General features: G+C 40.6%; 1 protein-coding gene across 5 annotated transcripts in view; it reads right to left on the reverse strand.

Annotated features, from left to right (window-relative positions):
* ZNF131 (zinc finger protein 131) overlaps window positions 1-14,350 on the reverse strand; it is a 31,084-nt gene extending 16,734 nt beyond the window's left edge. Inside the window, exons 1-5 of one of the 5 annotated variants that reach the window (XM_046000647.1) lie at window positions 14,087-14,350; window positions 13,688-13,848; window positions 13,028-13,166; window positions 11,874-11,975; window positions 4,997-5,141 (exon numbers count right to left, since the gene is read on the reverse strand). In XM_046000647.1, coding sequence (XP_045856603.1) covers window positions 4,997-5,141; window positions 11,874-11,975; window positions 13,028-13,151 — 371 coding nt within the window. In that variant the 5' untranslated portion in view covers window positions 13,152-13,166; window positions 13,688-13,848; window positions 14,087-14,350. Of the gene's footprint in view, window positions 1-4,996; window positions 5,142-11,873; window positions 11,976-13,027; window positions 13,167-13,387; window positions 13,624-13,647; window positions 13,849-14,086 lie in introns of those variants that run through there. The other 4 variants (XM_046000648.1, XM_046000645.1, XM_046000649.1 and 1 more) reach the window with 4 other exon arrangements.
* Between the last annotated feature and the right edge of the window lie 4,995 nt (window positions 14,351-19,345).

The following is a 19,345-nucleotide window of genomic DNA, read 5'->3' on the forward strand; positions in this document are numbered from 1 at the left end:
ATCGAACTCTTGGTTTTGGCTCAGGGCATGATCTCAGGGTCCTGAGATCCAGTGCAGAGTCTGCTTGTTCCCCTCCCTCCCCCTCAACACCACCCCTGGCTCGTGCTCGCTTGCCTGCTCTCTCTCAAATAAATAAAATCTTTAAAACAAAACTGGCCCTTTTGAGTCAAAATGGAAGAGATAACAGGTCTCTAAGTTTTATGAAAATGCCTTTACGTCCCTGACCATTCTGGATGAAACGTCTGGGTAAGAGAGGAGGGGAAAACTGGAAAAGGGGTGAAGTTATAGCTACTAGAATGGGACACAGTGATTCTATGGAGGTGAAGGGAGAGCAACAACCCTGAAACCTGCGAGAGAAAATCTTAGACTCAAGAGGTATGAGGGAGGAAGGTATTAATGGTCTTTTTCCTTTAGAACTGCCCCTATGGCCTTCCTCTGTAGGAAAATGCACTAATGCATCAACCGTTACAAGCAACTTTCTGACCATGATTTGATGATCATTTCCCTTAACTATACCCAGAAGTCTTTTGGAAACAGCAGGGGATGGCCAAGTTCCTACATGTTCCATATTGCCCCACTACTGTTCCCAAAGCTGAGGTTCAGTTCATGAGGTGGATAGTTACCACTCAAGTGGCATTCAGGTGCATAGACAAAGAATGGTTTGAACTGACTGCCCTCAGACAATCCCTCCAAAAAAACAAGGACCAAGTTCAATCCAGGAAAGGGGGAAGCCACATTTGAGGCTTCTGCCCCAGGAATGATGATGGCCCTATTCTGGGGCACAAACCATTGTAAACAACACTTTCTTTCCAACTCACCTATATGCCCTAGGGAACATACTTCTTGTATTAGAGCCAGGTACTAACTTCCCTCCCCAAAAGTATGATGACTTATGCTTCAGGGGTGGGCAGAAGAGATCATCTAGTTTTTAAGTAAACACCACTAACAGATCAGTTTAGTTCTCAGATGACAGAAGTGATGATCTCTCCAAAAACAAGGCAACTTTTGGGTACTTGGGGAGTTTCCCGGAAAAATAACTGACTTGTTATTTACGTGTGGTCCTTGAGTAGTTGTCCCTACAATGGGAATCATCCAATTAAAAAGGTGACACAAAATTTGTGTCTGACTTAAGCCTGTGTGATCAATGACACCACTTGGGCCCTGGAAGTCATTCATGTAAGCCTCAAATCACTGGTTAGGGTTATTATAGATGACAGACTTGCCCTAGACTTCCTCCCAGTGGGCCAATGCAGAGACTGTGCAAGTGCAAAAAGATCTTGCCATACTTGGATTAATGCTTACCGCTAAGTGGAAAAGTCAACACAAAGACTAAAGATAAAAGCTACCTGGCTTTCTAAGTTGGTTGAGTCCAGGACCTCAGGGGAGTGAGTGGATGATTAAGCTCAGCGCTGCAGGGTGACCACATCCTATTGCTTCAAGTTCTGTTGACAGCTGCCTTAATTAAATCCAGTGTAAAAAAAAAAAAAAAACAACTGAATGGATTAGGACCAGTCCCTATTGACCAGATTAATCAGAGTGGTCACAGAGTATATACTCGTGGAAAAATTTACCAGAAGCTAAAATAATGTAGAAACAAGGATATTGTTGGAAGATAACTCTCCATGGATCCCTCATGTTTCTGCAAGTCTTGTAAACAAGGATACCTTCTGTTCTGGATCTTTTCAAGGTTGTCTCCACAGCAAATAGCCTTAGAAGAGAATGCTCATCTTCTCAAGTGGAGGACAGTTTCAATTATTGCCCAGTATAATGAAGATAATGGCCCCTCTAGGCAGGTTTGCTTGCACCTCACTATAAAAAAAACTTTGGTTTCCTAAAACCAGGTGTTCCTCAAATGTGATCTAAACCACTGTGAATACACACGGCACACACCTAGGTCACTGCTGTCACCCCTAAGGGATTTGGGGGGGGGGCACTGAGAAGGGCAAGAAAAAAATAGTATAAGCATGGAGCCTATGCTGCTCCTTATGCTGTAAGAGAAATGAAGGCCCTTGACTCAGGAGTCTCATGTCTTCTGCCAGCATCCCAAAAAACTGGCAGGCCAATTTATAGCTTGTGAATAGGATAAAATCTCAGACCCTTCACAGTTTTTGACAATAACCCAATTTAAAAATGGGCAAAAGATCTGAACAGCCACCTTGCCAAAGAAGATAAACATATGGCAAAAAAGAAGCACATGAAATAATTCTCATCATTAGTTGTAAGGGAAATGCAAATTAAAACCACTATATACCTACTAGCACAGCTAAAATGAAAAGGCCTGATCATACCAAGAATTAGCAAGGCTGTGGAGCAACGGGCACTCTCAAATACTGCGAGCTGGAATGTAAAATGGCACAACAATTTGGAAAACAGTTCAGCAGTTGCTTAAAAAAAATTAAATATACCTACTATACAACCCAGCTATTCCACTCCTAGATACTTACTGAGAAATGAAAGAATAGCCACTTTATTTGTAATAGGTGGAAACACCATCAACAGGTGGTACAGCCATACAATTGAACACCACTTGGTAATGAAAAAGAACAAAATACTAATATCCACAACACTGACAAACCTCTAAAACATAACACTAAGTGAAAAAAGTCCAACACAAAAACTACACTCCACTTATATGATATTCTAGATAAAATACAATTACAGTGATAAAGATCAAATCAGTGGATAACTGAGGCTGGGGATGAGGGCTGACTAAAGAGTCATGAGAAACCTGGGATGATGGAAATGTTTCCATGTCTTGATTATGGTAGGGATTACACCACTGTATACAACTGCCAAAATTCAAATGCAGTATTAATCTGGTGAATTGTTTACATGTAAATTACACCAAGAGGCTGGAGAGGAAAAATCTATAAGGCAACTGTTGCTTCCTAACAATTTATCAAGAACTCTGTCCTACACAGCTTCAAACAAACAATAATGCAACTCTAGCAAAGCAAAATAAGGTCCTCATACTTTCCTCAGTGTCATTCAAAAAGATGACACTATATTCCAAAAATACTTGCATACTGCGAATGTGAGCAGAGCACCTAATTCACCTTTTGAATCTGCAAAACATTATATAATAATCTCAATACAGAGTTGCCTTAATCAGTCAATTTAGCCACAACTAAATTAATTTTTATTTCTAAATTGCATTATTATAAGCTGCCAATACATAAAGCTGCTGTCTTCCTGTTGGTAAAGAACTCTTCAGAGTATACTGCATGCCGAACTGGTTCAAGAAACAATTCAACATGTAACTGTATTTATATTGAAAGCATTCACTTATGGTTGTAATTACTGTAATGACCCCACTCTTATGATAATAAATCTTCTAAAAGGTTCTAAATAGGCAGGCCTGGGAAAACAGCTGTGCCCAGTTGTTCTTACCTTCATCTCCCAAAGACTATACATATGAACTCAATTCCTAACCCTCCCAAATCAAACCTAGGGTATTGTCAGAATATGTTCCACTGTTCTGCTGTCAAGGATTTTCCCCACAGTGAGATACTACTCACTACTTTGAGCAAAGGGACCACACAGATAAAACATTTTTCCAAAAGGTTCTCATCCAGAATTTAACCACGAATCTGATGTTGCCCCATCCATACTGTATTCCCTTTACTTCCATTTTGAAAAAGTATGGCATCATCAGATATGTATCCTCAACACACCTCAATTTTGTTGTGCATGTCTCAGGTCTCCCTACAGGAGAGTGCTAATCCAGTTTTAATCAGCATGCACCCATCCATCCATTCACAAATGTGTACCACACACTTACTATGTGCCTGGCTCTAGGCATCAGAGAATACATACACAACAAGCTCTTGGATTAATCTTGAATTCTATCATCAAACTAATTAAAATGGAAAAATGGTACTTATGGATGATTACAGTTCAATTATTTCTTAGAATTATTCTAAATTACATCTTTTGACTGAACCACACCAGTCAGTTGGACTAAATCATGTTGCCCCATTTCTAACAGAGTTCAACAAACTGCACTTTAGTGTTATGCCAATGACTATACTAAGGTCATAAGAAACAGAGCCAGGAGATACAAAATTGTAAGACCAGTTCAATTTGGAGTACTATATGCCAGATACCATGCTAAGTACTTTAGATGCATTAATTCATTTAATCCTCACAAATAATCTTATGTAGAAAGGACCCTTATCCCCATTTGACAGATGAGGAAGTCAAGTTGCTGACAGGTCGAGTAACTTCATAAAGATCACACAATGGTAGAGCTAGGATATCACCCAGGTTACCAGACTCAAGAACTCTTGTTCTTAGTCACTATATTACGGTGCCAATATTCATTATGTAAGATGTTGGAAGTCTTTATTTGTTACATCATTTAATGTATCACTTAATACATACTCATAGAGAGAAATTTTCTGTCTTAATACCAGGAATTGCTTCTAAGCAACTGGTTTGCTCTCATAACCATTCATAATGTAACTTAGGATTTTTCTTTCCTTTCTCTTTGCACTAGGTGCTTTAGAGTTCAGAGCGAGATTTAGCCCATCCAGCAAGTATACAGACGTAAACGGCAGGTGTACTGGCTACCATATTTCTAACTTCACTGATTATCGCCCCCATCTCGTCTATTAATCTTCATCCATTTCCTCACTTATTTTTAAACAGTATTAGGTTAATCTTGGTAAGCCAAACCTTTTTTAGAGTAAGGCTTTGTGCAATTAGTAACTCAAATCCAACGGAACAGTTTACAGGGACCCAGATAACTCCTTAAATGCTGCCTAGTCCTCCTCACTAGACACAAAACATGCTACTTTAGTTAACCTTAGCAGTTTTTACATAAGGACAAGAAATCAAGTGTGAGAGAAAGAGCAATCAGTATCCAGAATTTTATAGATCCTTAAATAGTCTTAATTTTAAAACGTCAGTTGTTTATGGCATAACATATAATAAAAATCTAGACTAACAAGGTGTACACGACTGAGTATAACTGTGTCGCTAAGAAAATAATTACCTGACTTCAAGGGCTTTGATAGCTTCTAGCATTTGTAGGAACTCTGCTGCTTTCCATACATCATTGGCTTCTTCTTCTCCTTGTATCATTAATTTTGCTGTATATGTGAACTCAATTAAATGACGGAAGGCCATCTTACTAACACCTGTAGAAAAAGAGATGTCCATTAGCATGTACTCACATTGATTCAAATTTTCTAACATCAGTAAAGAAAAAAAAAGCGCAGTGTTCAAAACCTGGTTAGTATCTGAATTTTGGAAAATTATTTCTTGGTGGAATTTTCATTAATGGTACAGTAAGACTGTACCAAGTTCCAACAATAACTACCAAAGTGCTTTAAGATCTTTCCCAAAGATTTCTAAGGCCCTTATGACCTACCTACCTACTCAAATCTATGAATGGGCTATTACAGGTCAGACATGCTACTTTACTGTAAGATCTCTGCATCAACTCAGCTCTGAATCTTCAAGGGCTTTCCACAGTTCAGCAAATTAAGTTCCATATCACTCTGCCTTTATTTCAAGGTACTTCACATTATGTCTCTATTTACCACTATCTTTCCTTCCAAATTTTAAACTCTATAAATCCCATACTATATACTGATCTTCAAACCCTTCACTTCTAAAGCTTCCTTGTCTTTATTAACCCTTACCCTCCTTCCTGAATGCTTAATCACTTTATCTTTGTATAAATCCTACCACCCTTGAAGGCTCAATTCTAATGCCACATACTAAATGAAACTTTAATGGTCTACCCTTCCCCCGCCCCTCAGGTGAACTCTGTACTTGTTCTGACAATTACAACTCATGGGCATCTCTTGACTCTAAGCTACTTGAGGGAAATGATTTTTGTCTCTGTACACTCACCTCACAGTATCTGACACAATGCTCCCTAAAATGCAGACACACAAAGTAGGAATGAATAAGAGCTGAAGTCACTTCCAAAAGTAAGCTTCCATAATTCCAACTTTTCTTTACAAGCTTTAGGTTTAAATTTTGGCCCAAAAGATACTCTATTTGTTTGTGCTCTTCAATGATAAATATTATTATTTCAATCTGCTAATGTAAGGCTACAAGAATCTTCTGAAACCATGAGAAAACTACTTTATTTTTAAAAGACTTTTAAGTAATCTCTACACCCAACTTGGAATCTGAACTTACAACCCTGGAATCAAGAGTCACATGCTGCACCATCTGAGTCACACAGGTGTCCCAAAAGAAAACGACTTTTAACACAGAATTTTCACACTAAAAAATGCCCATGTCCAAACTGCATACAATATACACAACTGCAAATATAAAAATACTTTTATGTTTTTCCTATGTACTTTACATACCTGAATAAGCAAACTAAAATAACTGGATTCTTTGAAGGTTACTTTTGAGTCTCCTGAATCTTTTTTCCTGGCTATTCTTTTAACCATGTTATTCTTTATTATAGGAGAGTAACTAAAATTTTTTAAGGAGTTTTAACCAAATATTTAAAAGTGCAGCAAAAGTCCATTCTAAAAACGTGTAAATTTTTCTTGAAGTGGAATGAGATTTTGATTTTTAATCACACACACACACACACAGGGGTGCCTACGTGGCTCAGTGGTTTAAAGCCTCTGCCTTCGGCTCAGGTCATGATCCCAGCGTCCTGGGATCGAGCCCCATATCAGGCTCCCTGCTTGGCGCCTCCCCCCCCCCCACCCCCCCACTTCCCCACCCCCCGCCTGCCTCTCTGCCTCCTTGTGATCTCTGTCTGTCAAGTAAATAAAATCTTTAAAATAAAACAAAACCACACACACATAACACTACAAATACCAAGCACAACTCCAAACACCTCACAATTATTAACTCAATCCTCACAACAATCCTATAGAGAACTTTATTGTAACCTCCATTTTACAGATTGAAAAACTGAGGCACAGAAATTAATAACTGTGACTTTGGCAAGTTACTTGAGTGATGAAAACTACAATCAACCCCAGATGGCCTGACTCCTAAGTCCAAAATAAAGAGTTATACATTTAAAAAATTAAAAAAAAAAAAAAAAAAGATTTTTACATAAGATGACAGCAGGAAACATTCAGGCTTAGAAGAGTTTGAATACCTATGACTTAATTCACTGCAGGCTCATAATCTCTCTTTTTTTTTTAAAGATTTTATTTATTTGACAGACAGAGATCACAAGTAGGCAGAGAGAGAGGAAGGGAAGCAGAGAGCCCGACGTTGGGCTCGATCCTAGGACCCTGGGATCATGACCTGAGCTGAAGGCAGAGGCTTCAACCCAGAGCCACCCAGGTGCCCCAGGCTCATAATCTCTTACTCGTAATTCCAAAGTCCCCCAAATCTCTTAAGACCGAAGTTTTCCCATAAATTTGGAAGCAAAATGTTGGGCTCGATCCTAGGACCCTGGGATCATGACCTGAGCTGAAGGCAGAGGCTTCAACCCAGAGCCACCCAGGTGCCCCAGGCTCATAATCTCTTACTCATAATTCCAAAGTCCCCCAAATCTCTTAAGACCGAAGTTTTCCCATAAATTTGGAAGCAAAATTTGATTTGAACTGACATGGGACTATTTATAGTCTTTATCCCACTTAGAGTAAATATTAATATGCTATTCTTCCAAAATATTATTTGGTTATAGGATGTCACCCTAGACCCCACTGGGAGTATCATGTTACACAGACTACATTATCTTTAGAAAATTTATAATTTCAAGAAACATCTAGCCTCCAAGGATTTGAATAAGGAACTGTAGACTTACTTCCCAATTTTGGTTAATCAGAATCATTGTAGACTTAATAAAAGGATGGGTCTCTGATCTCCAGAATCAAAAGTGGGACAGGCAACTTTTTTTTTTTTTTTTTTAAATAAGCATCTTAGGTGCTTCTTAAGTTGCCAGTCCAGCATTAGTTCTAGGAATAAATCACTGACCTGATCAGCTAAAATGAACTAAACTGGTAGCACCCGCCCAGGTAAGTGACACAGTGACAGATGCAATTATGAAGACACTATTCCCCATCAAGACTAGTCTGGTAACTTTCAAATCCCAGCCCACTTACTAATTAATCCCTTGCTCCTTTTATAACAGAAGTGTGCAGCAGAACGCAATTTTTCTGAGTGTCTAAAGAAACTGTTAATATGAACACCTTAACCTGAATCATCTTTTTTTCACTTAGGAAGAAGCAAAAAAGGGTAGCATTCTAGATCTATAGAGTGAGGTCATTATTCATATTTTAGAGATGGGGGTTCCAATTCTAGCTAAGAGGAAGAAAACACACTCATCCACTCCCCACACTCCATCTTGTCCACCGCTTACAATCATAAGTCCGGGGAAGAATACATAAAGCAAATGTATTCCGAAATACCTTTGATAAGGATTCTGAAAGACAAACAGAAACAAGCAGGCTGGGGAGAGAAATCAAAACGCAAAGAACAGCAGTGAGTTTCCTGGGATTTTATTTTTCCTCCCACATAGCCCAACTTGACTTGAAGACAGCCCAAATCCCACTCGTAGGTAGCAGGAACAGACAAAAAAGCTGCAGAAGAAACTCTTTCTGGCTAGAGAACCAGAAAAGGGAATGGAGAGTATAAACAGGTCCGGAAATACTTGGTTTTTATTCCTCTCAGCCCTGCCTCAAAGCAAGTTCCAGTTCTGATGCTGCACACTGGTGGCTGGTGGCCACCAAGCAGGTGCTAATCCTTACAGAAAGTTTTTCTTTCTCACAGAGCTGGGAAACATACTATGATCTGAAGAGCATGGTGAGAAATCTTATTTTTTTTTCTCTCACCGCTTTGTCTAGGAAACGGATCCCACTGTGGGAAGCATATGACAGTACACGGAAGCTAAAACCCCCATTTTCTAGCCAGACGATCAGGAAAAGTTACTCCTTGGAGGTAAAGTGCAGAAGAAGTCAGAAGAAGGAACTAGAGAAAGGTCCTCTGTGAATAAGTTTTGCTCTAGTCACCGAGTTACTCGTGTGGAACTGAGCTGAGGCAGCACAGCAAAGCGTTTGAGTACTGCACTATGATGCTGACTACCACCCAGGTGAGCACACCTGGGACCTGAACACAACAAAAGTTTTAGGAATTACATCCACAGTCCACATCAGGCAGTCTGAACCTAAAGCAGGTTGACTGCCTGCTAGAAACAAAGCAAACCCAAATCAAAACAAAATAAAATGTATTCTTCAGAGGATTTTAACAGCAGTGTCATAAAATTCAAAATGCCATGACATAATGCAAAATTACTTCACATATCCTACATATTAAAAAATAAATAAATAAAATATATATATATATACAGCATTAGCCAACATGTCCAAGCTTATACAACTGACAACAGTAAAGGAAACTTGGGTTTTCGAATTATATGGCCAGGCTTTTTCTATAGCCAGGTGACCTAGACAGGTTGTACAGTGATCCCAAAGTTAATGGCTTAAGAAAACACTGAGCCAAATTGATTTTTTAAAACCTGAATCTGGCAAGTAACAAAAACAGAAATGTTCTTACATTCTGGTTTCTCATTTGTCCATAAAGCTTCTAAGTACTATACTATAATGAAGATAGTAGGTCAGAGGCACTAAAAGGCACAAGAAACAATCTCAAGGTGGTTAGTCTCTAGAAGAGAAGATCCTACTTCTCCAGATATACTCTTTGCTCCAAAAGCAATGCATATTCTAGCCAGGGCCACTTGTTTTTTGTTTTTTTTTTTTAATTAAAAATTTTTTTTAATAAACATATAATGTATTATTAGCCCCAGGGGTACAGGTCTGTGAATCGCCAGGTTTACACACTTCACAGCACTCACCATAGCACATACCCTCCCCAATGTCCATAACCCCACCACCCTCTCCCTCCCCACCAAGGGTCACCTATTTTTTGACTGTTTAAGATTCTGCCTAAAAAGCAGAAGTCGGGACGCCTGGGTGGCTCAGTTGGTTAAGCAGCTGCCTTCGGCTCAGGTCATGATCCTAGCGTCCTGGGATCGAGTCCCATATCGGGCTCCTTGCTCGGCAGGGAGCCTGCTTCTCCCTCTGCCTCTGCCTATCTCTCTGCCTACTTGTGATCTTTCTCTCTCTGACAAATAAATAAATAAAATCTTTAAAAAAATAAAAAATAAATAAAAAGCAGAAGTCAGGGGGACCTGGATGGCTTAGTTGGTTGGGCGTCTGCTTTAGGCTCTGGTCATGATCCCAAGTCATGGGATCAAGCCTTACATTGGGCTCCCTGCTCCATGGAAGCTCCTGCTTCTCCCTCTGCCACTCCCCCTATTTGTGCTCTCCCTTTAAATAAACAAAAAATCTTAAAAAAATAAAAAAAAAAAGCTTAAGTCAACTCCTTTTTAAAATTGTTCCTCTCTCTAAGGTGGACCAAACAATTCATTCTCTCTCCTCAGCTACATCACTCCACAATAAAAGTCTCTGCAACACTTTTGGTATTACTTTCTATACCTGTTGGTCACCTGTGATTAAATCTGCAAATTCTTTAAGGGCTATCTTATTCATCAGTTCTTCACTTCCTGATTCTACTACAGTGCACAACACATAACAGGTATTCAATTTGACAAACAGACCCAATTTATAAAGCTTAAACAATGCATCAAACACTACGCTCAGCACTCTGCATATGTTAGTTCAATTAATCATTACAAGCCTATAAAGTAATGAGGCCTCTTAAGATGAGGAGGAAAATATGCAACTGAAGTAAAATAACTTGCATGGCATCACACAGTACCTCAGGTAAATGAATGGATGAAATCTTGCCCTGTAATAGAAACCAATAGTGTACAGGCAGCTAGATTCTCACTTTAGTAAGCTTTGTGGAGTTCCATTATGCCTGTGGCTCTGTCCATCACAGATAATGAAAAGATTTTCTATGGATGTATCAGCCAGAATGTTAGATAAACTGAAATGTACCCAAAAGAGGAACGTGCTTAACTTTTTCATTTTCTTTACTCCCCAGGGCACCAAATTTCCCCAAGGGAATAGCGTTTCTAGGCAACTCATTCATAACAAAGAATATATACACCGTGAAAAAGATACAAATCCAAGAACACTGAAAGAACTAAAATTCTGTATTTATGTAGGCAAGCTTATTTATTTCCTACAGTTTTGAACAACAGAGAGGGATAGCTAATGTAGCAGTATAAGCCAAAAGCATAGTAATTAATAGCGTCAAGTGAATCCCTTGCTAGCTGGACAATACTGAGCAACTAACAATTTACAGCCTGTTCCCTGATGTGTAAATTGGAAATAATACCACTTATTTCAAAGGACTGCGGCAAATTTCAGAAAAGACACACAAACGCAAAGCACTATAGCTGGCACTTGGGAAGCTATTATTATAAAAAAATCAAGCAAGTACCAAAATCATTTTCTACTTTAAGGCATTATCTACTGAATGATTCCTTCCATCCCAGACTCTAACCACTAGAACTTCTGAATGCTACTTCAGTTCATCTTTCCTAGCCTTTTCCGTATTATGGCAGCCCATTTCATTTTGTGCGTGTCACATGTACCTTTACTAATAAAGAACCTTCTACTGTAACCTGCAGCATCCCCACGAGTCTGAAACTTTGGCCCACTGAACAAAGATGGGATTCACTTTTAATACAAATTTTCCAAAGAGACTGACCACCGGTTTTAGAAGTGGAAAAGACTCCTTTAAGAGACCAACATCTACCATCTAATATAAGAGTTTTTCCTGACAGATCATTTTACCAAGCACCTTAGTGAAACTAAGAATTCTCAAGTGTCAAAAGAACAATTTATCCAGTCACCTAATAGGAACCACTGATGCCTATTTCCCATGGTATCTTGCTAAATTAACTAACACTTCTTCAACAAATATAATGTTTGCTAAGTATTGTATTTAAAACAAGCATTTACCTTCTATCTCCACCAAAGGTTCCTGAGTAAACTCCTGAAAGAATTTGTAGAAGAACTTACTGCAAGCAGCCAAAACAGCCTTGTGGGCCTTAAAATGGTGTCCTAGATTAAAAGAAAAAAAAAAAAAAGAAAAAGAAAAAAAAAAGAGAATCACATATATTCAAAAATCAAAAGTAAAACCAAAAAACAAAGTAGGAAATTATATAAAGCAGACCTTTCTCCATAATATAATCATAATATTATATAAATTACTGAACTAAAGTCAGAATATTCTGCTCGACAAACTTCAATTTTAATTAGACACGAAGCCACATCTTTACCTCAAAGACTTTATTAAAGTCAGTTTTATAAAAGCCAGTTTACAAAACTAAAAGAGATACGGAGCTTCATACCACTTAAAGAGTCAAAAGTAAACCCTATTCATGTAAAACTCCTAATTATAAACACAACCCAAAATGTTACATATATCATTTGGAAAGAGAGAAGAAAAAGCCATAGAATAAGCATAAACCTGGATGTATTTGCTCTGGAAAACATGTTAATAATGCCTAATATTTGGAAGCGGTAAACCTACAATACAGCAGTTCTATAATTAAGAATAGCCTGCCTTGAGATGCCTATTTTCACTAAACAGAAAAGATACCCAAGCCGCGTTTGCCTCCATTATAAGGACAACTCCAATACTGGTAAAGACCCCATTTGACCTGGAGGTTTCCCAAAGAGGGTACCAGGGCTGCAAAGGAATCTCACATTCTCCCTCCAAGACCATCTGGGAAACTAGAAAGAATCAACACTTCCCAGATGATTGCTGTGAAAGTCTCCTCAAAGCAGCTTATGTATGGAAGGCTATAAACCAAAAATTTAGAGATATTCTCCCTATCTCCAACACCATCATCTTGCATTCAAGTGTACAATGGGAAAACGTAAAAAGGCTGCAAAGAAGTTAAGATGCGATGATTATGTTGAAAGCATGACCAGTCAACTAGCCTTCTGCAACATGGTCTACAGTGAGTGGGCACTGACAAGTCCCTGCCAGGTCCCAGCGCACACTCAATAGGCACAGGCCATACACGGGGGGTATAAAAGGAGGGTGGGGGAAGGGGAGATAAGAACGGAAGCCACAAATTCGCTGCTCTGCCCACCACTCTACCCACCGTCGACAATCAGGGTGATGTCAGTAAACCGATCCTGCTCTCGCTGTTCATTCAATCGGTCCAGGATCATTTTATGATGTTCCGGGAACTCCTGAAGGCATTCCATCGTCTCTTCGGCCTCCATGGCCGTCGGGTTGCTCTACAAAAGAGGAGCATGATAATGTACACCCATGAGCTCGGGCTGAGGCACAAAACCCCTAAAGCCTAAAACAACAAAAAACAAAACCCCAGCTACGTGAAAAGAAAGGGGGGGGAGGGGAAGGCAAGAAGAGAAGGAAGGCGAGGGAAGAAAGAAAGGCGAGCCGGGTGGCCGCCGCGCGTTGGGGGCCGGAGCCGCGGCCGCGGGACTCCGAGCCTGACCTAATTGGAGTGGGGAGACGCGAGCTGAAGCGGGGTGGGCAGAGCGCCGGAGGCTCCGGGCGCCGGGGCGCGCAAGTCCGGCAGAGGAAGGGACCCGACAGCCGTGGCGGCCCCCTAACGGCCCACCAAGCCCTTCTGCCCGGCCCTGGCTCCCGCCGCCCAGGGACCCGGTCCGGCCCGCGGCCCACAACGACTCCCGGGTCGCCTCTCCCTCCCCCGCCCCCCCTCTTCTCCCCCGCCCCGACCCGGCCGGCACTCACTCAGGGAAGGAGGAGCGGCCCGGGTCTGCGCGTCACTTACGTCGACGTGCTGCGTCACGCGCTGGGCTCCGGCTGACGCGGACGCCGACCAAGCGTCGACCACTAAGGAAGCGGGCCCCACCCCCACCCGCCCGACTAGCAGCGGGCGGAGTCAACCGAGGGGTTTGACGCTGGCCAAGGGTGAGGCCGCGGTCGCTAACGCTAGAAGGAGGAAGTCCGGTCAAGGGCGGGGGCGCTGGGTCAGCTCTGAGCCCGGCTGTACCCGGGGCGGGGTTCCTAAACCACCGCCTTTCCACCTCCCGACCGCGGGCCCCCGGGTGTGAGCGCTTCCGACCCCGACTTCGGAATAAGCTCGCTACTCGTTCCCGGTGCGCTTTTATTCCGCGACTCCTCCAGCCCCGCCCCCCTTTCCTCCAAGCTTTAGGTTGGCCCGCCTCACCTAGCTCGCGATCCTCCCTTTCTCCTCTCCGGCCGTCAGAGCTTCTCCTTCCTCGCTCTCCCCTCTCGGGGCGAAACTCAGCCCACACTGTTCCCTAGCCCTGAACAGCGCCTCGCCCTCCATTTCCTCGCCAGTGCCCGGACGCTGCCTCCGCTGGGTCTGGCCGGCGCACGTGCGCTCGCTCCGAGACCCGGACGGCCGCGCCGCGGGCGGCGGCCACGGGCGCGAGCACGTTCAGGCCGCCTGGGACCTTCCTCCCGGGTGCCCGCCCTCTCCACGCTCCGCAGGCAGCACGTGTTTGCTGGGCTCAGGACCTGGATCTGCTTGGATTATTTACGCATGATGGTAGTACTCCAGCTCTCCACTCCCAACCCCCCGTGCTTAAAGAGCCCGATGACTTATGATCAGGCTCCCTTGGCTGGGTCAGTCACTCATTCACCTGAAAAAAAAAAAAAAAAAATGCTCTTGGAGGATAACAGGTCCAGAGGTGACTTTCTTCTCTCAGAAAATAATAGAGTGGGGAACTAGGGGAAGACTCAAATAGCTGGCTATATGCAGGAGTGAGTGTAATTATTTCAACAGAAATTTATTGAGAGCCAGCGCTGTGCTGGGCACTGTTTAGGGGACTGGGAAATCAAGTGATGAACAAGGGGTGTGTGGTTTCTGCCTTCCTCATCTTAATCTGATAGAGGAGGTAGATATTTTGTACAGTTAATGGCCTGGGTGCAGAGTTCCGAGTGTTAAGAGATGTGAAGCACAGGGGCGGATAAGGAAAGCTGGTGACCTGTAGGAAGCAATATGAAGTCTGAGAGTTCTGAACCAAGTGCACAGCACATTCAGAGGCAACGAGATCATAGCATTTTGAGAACTAAAGAAATGTTGGTGAGACAGACCCATAGGGGCCTTGTAAACAGTGTTAAAGATGATAGATTTTTCCTATGATCGCGAAGGGAAACCTTGAAGCTTGAGCAGGCTGGTGACATTTTAAGATTTACTTACTTTTTAGAGAATTCTAGCCCCAGTATGGACGATAGACTAAATGGGAGAAGGTACAAGGAATAGAGAGACCAGTGGGAGGCTATTAGTAATCTAGATGAAATTATGGTGGCAAATGGGATTGGACCATTAGGTGGAATCCAGAAATAGGATCAACGTTGGCTGGAAAGCATGTCATGGGTACTAAATAAATGTTGGCTATATTCATGGTGAGAGAAAAGAACACTCAAGAATGGCTCCTAGATTTCTGGCTTGAGTGGATGGATTGTTGGAACAATTTTACCAAAATGGAGACTATAACTGGAGAAAATGATTGGGGAGAAAGGATGAAGAGGGAAGAGATCATTTTAAGGAGACAGCTAAATACAGATGATGTCAGGGTGCCTGGGTGACCCAGGCATTAAGCTGCCTTCAGCTCAGGTCATGATCCCAGGGTTCTGGGATCACACCAGCATCAGGCTCCCTGGTCAGCAGGAAGCCTGCTCCTCCCTCTCCCATTCCCCTTAGTGTTCTGTCTCTTGCTGTGTCTCTCTGTCCAATAAATAAATTAAATCTTTAAAAAATAAACATAGATGATGTCAACAAGGCATTTTATATATGGACCTGTGTAGAATTCAGGGGAGAGAGAGAGTTTTAGGGATTTGGAAATTTTTAGCATAAAGTGGGTTTTGAAGCAATGAAAACAGATTTTTTTTTTCATCCATCCTATTGCAAAATTAATTAATTAAGATTTTAATTCCAATGTAGCTAACGTACAGTGTTATATTTTCAGGTGTACAATATAGTGGTTCAGTAATTCCATACATCACCCGGTGCTCATCACAAGGGCGCTCCTTAATCCTCCTCATCTTTTTCGCCCATTCCCCCACCCACCTTCCCTCTGGTAACCATTAGTTTGTTTTCCATAGAGTTAAGAATCTTTCTTGGTTTGTCTTTTTTTCCTTTGCTCATTAAATTCCACGAGTGAAATCATGTGGTATTTGTCTTTCTGACAGACTTAACTTCACTTAGCATTATACTCTATAGCTCTATGTCCTTGCAAATGACAAGATTTCATTTTTTTAAATGACTAATATTCCATTGTATATACATATACCACTTCTTTATCCACTTATGTATTGATGGACACTTGGGTTATTTCCATAGTTTGGCTGTTGTAAATAATGCTGCTATAAACATAGGGGTGCATGTATCCCTTTGAATTAGTGTTTTTGTGTTCTTTGGGTAAATACCCAATGGTGTGATTCCTGGATTGTAGGTTAGTTCTATTAACTTTTTGAGGAAACGCTGTATGTTTTTCAGAGTGCCTGCACCAGTTTGCATTTCTGCCAGCGGTGCAAAAGGGTTCCCTTTTCTCCACATCCTCAACAACACCTGTTGTTTCTTGTGTTTTTTGCCATACTGACAGATGTGAGGTGATATCTCAGTTTGGTTTTAATTTGCACTTCCCTGATAATGGGTGATATTGAACATCTTTTCATGTGTCTGTTGGCCATCTATGTCTTTGGAGAAATGTCTGTTCATATCTTCTGCCCATTTTTCAATTGGATTATTTGGATTTTTTTGGTGTTGAGTTGTATAAGTTCTTTCTATAGATACTAACTCTATTGAGGATGTTATTTGCAAATACCTTCTTTGTGCTCTTCTAGGATTTTAATGGTTTCAGATCTCACAGTTACGTCTTTCAATCATTTTGAGTCTATTTTTTTCTATGGTGTGAGAAAGTAGTCCAGTTTTATTCTTTTACATGTTTCTGACCAGTTTTCCCAACAGCGTTTGTTGAAAAGACTTTTTCCCGCTGGATATTCTTCCGCGGTTTGTTGAAGATTGACTGTATAATTGGGTTTTCTATTCTGGTCCATTGAACTATGTCTATTTTTGTGCCAGTACCATACTGTTCTGATTATTAGAGTTTTGTAATATAACTTGAAGTCCAGAATCGTGATGCCTCCATCTTTCCTTTTCAAAATTCCTTGGCTATCAGGGTCTTTTGTGGTTCCACATATATTTGAGAATTGTTTGTTCTAGTTCTGTGAAAAATGCTATTGGTATTTTGATAGGGATTGCATTAAATCTGTAGATTGTTTTGGGTAGTATAGACTTTTTAACAATATTTGTTCTTCCAATAGTTGAACTTCTTTCCATTTCTTTGTGTTGTTCTATTTCTTTCATCAGTGTTTTATAGTTTTCAGGATACAGATTGTTTACCTCTTTAATATGTTTATTCCAAGGTATCTTATTTTTGGCATAATTGTAAATGGGATTGTTTTCTCTGCTACTTCATTAATAGTGTATAGGAATGGAACAGATTTCTGCCCATTGATTTTGTATCCTGCAACTTTACTGAATTCATTTTATCAGTTCTAGTATTTTTTTGGTGGAGTCTTTGGGTTTTCTATATAAAGTATCACATCATCTGCAAACAGTGACAGCTTAACTTCTTCCTTACTGATTTGAATGCCTTTTATTTCGTTGTCTGATTGCTCTGGCTAGAACGTCTGGTACTATGTTGAATAAAAGTGGTGAAAGTGGACATCCTTGTCTTGTCCCTGACCTTAGGGGGAAAACTCTAAGTTTTTCCCTCTTTGAGTATGATATTTGCTGTGGTTTTTCATAGATGGCCTTTATTATGTTGAGGTATGTTCTCCCTCTAAACCTACTTTGTTGAAGACATTTTTATCTGAATGGTGTTTTTTGCTGAATACTTCTGTATCTTTTAAAATGGTCATATGGTTTTTATCCTTTTGCTATTGACGTGATGTATTATATTGATTAGTTTGCAAATATTAAACCATCCTTGCAACCTGGAAATCTCACTTGGTCATGTTAAATGATGTTTTAAAATGTATTGTTGGATTCAGTTTGACAATATTTTGGTGAGGATTTTGCATCTATGTTCATCAGAGAAATTGGTCTATATAGTTCTCTTTCCTTGTAGTATGTTTATGTGGTTTTGGTTATCAGGATGATACTAGCCTCATAAAATGAGTTTGGAAGTTTTCCTCCTATTTTTTGGAACAGTTTGAAAGTAGGTATTAACTTTTTTTTTTTTTTTAATGTTTGGTGGACTTCACCTATGAAGCCATCTGGTCTTGGACTTTTGTTTGTTGGGAGTTTTTTGATTACTAATCCAATCTTCCCTGCTAGTAATCAGTATGTTCAAATTTTCTATTTCTTCCTGCTTCAGCTTTGATAGGTTGCATGTTTCTAGGAATTTATCCATTTCTTCTAAGTTATCCAGTTCTTTAGCATATAGGTTTTCATAATCTTCTCTTAAACTTGTTTGTATTTCTGTGGTGTTGGTTGTTATTTCTCCTCTTCTGTGATTTTGGCTTTTTTGAGTGCCCCTGTCCCCTGCCCTCAGTGACTCTGGCTAGAGATTTATCAGTTTTGCTGATCTTGTCAAAGAACCAGCTCCTGGTTTGATTGTTCTGGTTTTTAAAAGATTTTATTTATTCATTCGACAGAGAGAGATACAGTGAGAGAGAGAGAGAGGGAACACAAGCAGGGGAAGTGGGAGAGGGGGAAGCAGGTTTCCTGCTGAGCAGGGAGCCTGATGTGGGCCTAGATCCCAGGACCAAGCTGAAGGTAGATGTGTAATGACTCAGCCACCCAGGCACCCCTTACTGATCAGTTCTATTGTTTTTTTAGTTTCTATATCATTTATTTCTGCTCTAATCTTAATTATTTCCTTTCTTCTGCTGGTCTGGGGTTTTGTTTGTGGTTCTCTTTCTATGTCCTTTAGGTGTGTGAGGTTAGGTTGTTTGAGATTTTTCTTGCTTTTTCTTGCTTCTTGAGGTAGGCCTGTATTGCTATATACTTCCCTCTTAGAACTGCTTTTGCTGCATCCCAAAGGTTTGGGACCATTGTGTTTTCATTTTCATTTGTTTCCATGTGGTTTTTAATTTTCTTTTCTTTCGTGGTTGACCCATTCATTGTTTAGTAGCATGTTATTTAACCCCATATATTTGTGGTCTTTCCAGATTTTTTCTTGTGGTTGATCCTTAGTTTCATAGTGTTGTGATCAGAAAAAATGCATGGTATGACTTTGATCTTTTTCAATCTGTTGAGACTTGTTTTGTGGCCTAATATATGATCATTCTGGAGAATGTTCCATGTGCACTTTAACAGAATGTGTATGCTGCTGTTTTAGAATCAGATGCTCGGAATATATCTACTAAATCCATCTGGTCCAGTGCATCATTCAAAGCCACTGTTTCCTTGTTGGTTTTCTGTTTGGATGATGTGTCCACTTATGAAATG

This window comes from Meles meles, chromosome 3, assembly GCF_922984935.1.
Source record: "Meles meles chromosome 3, mMelMel3.1 paternal haplotype, whole genome shotgun sequence".
Classification (NCBI taxonomy): Eukaryota; Metazoa; Chordata; class Mammalia; order Carnivora; family Mustelidae; genus Meles; species Meles meles.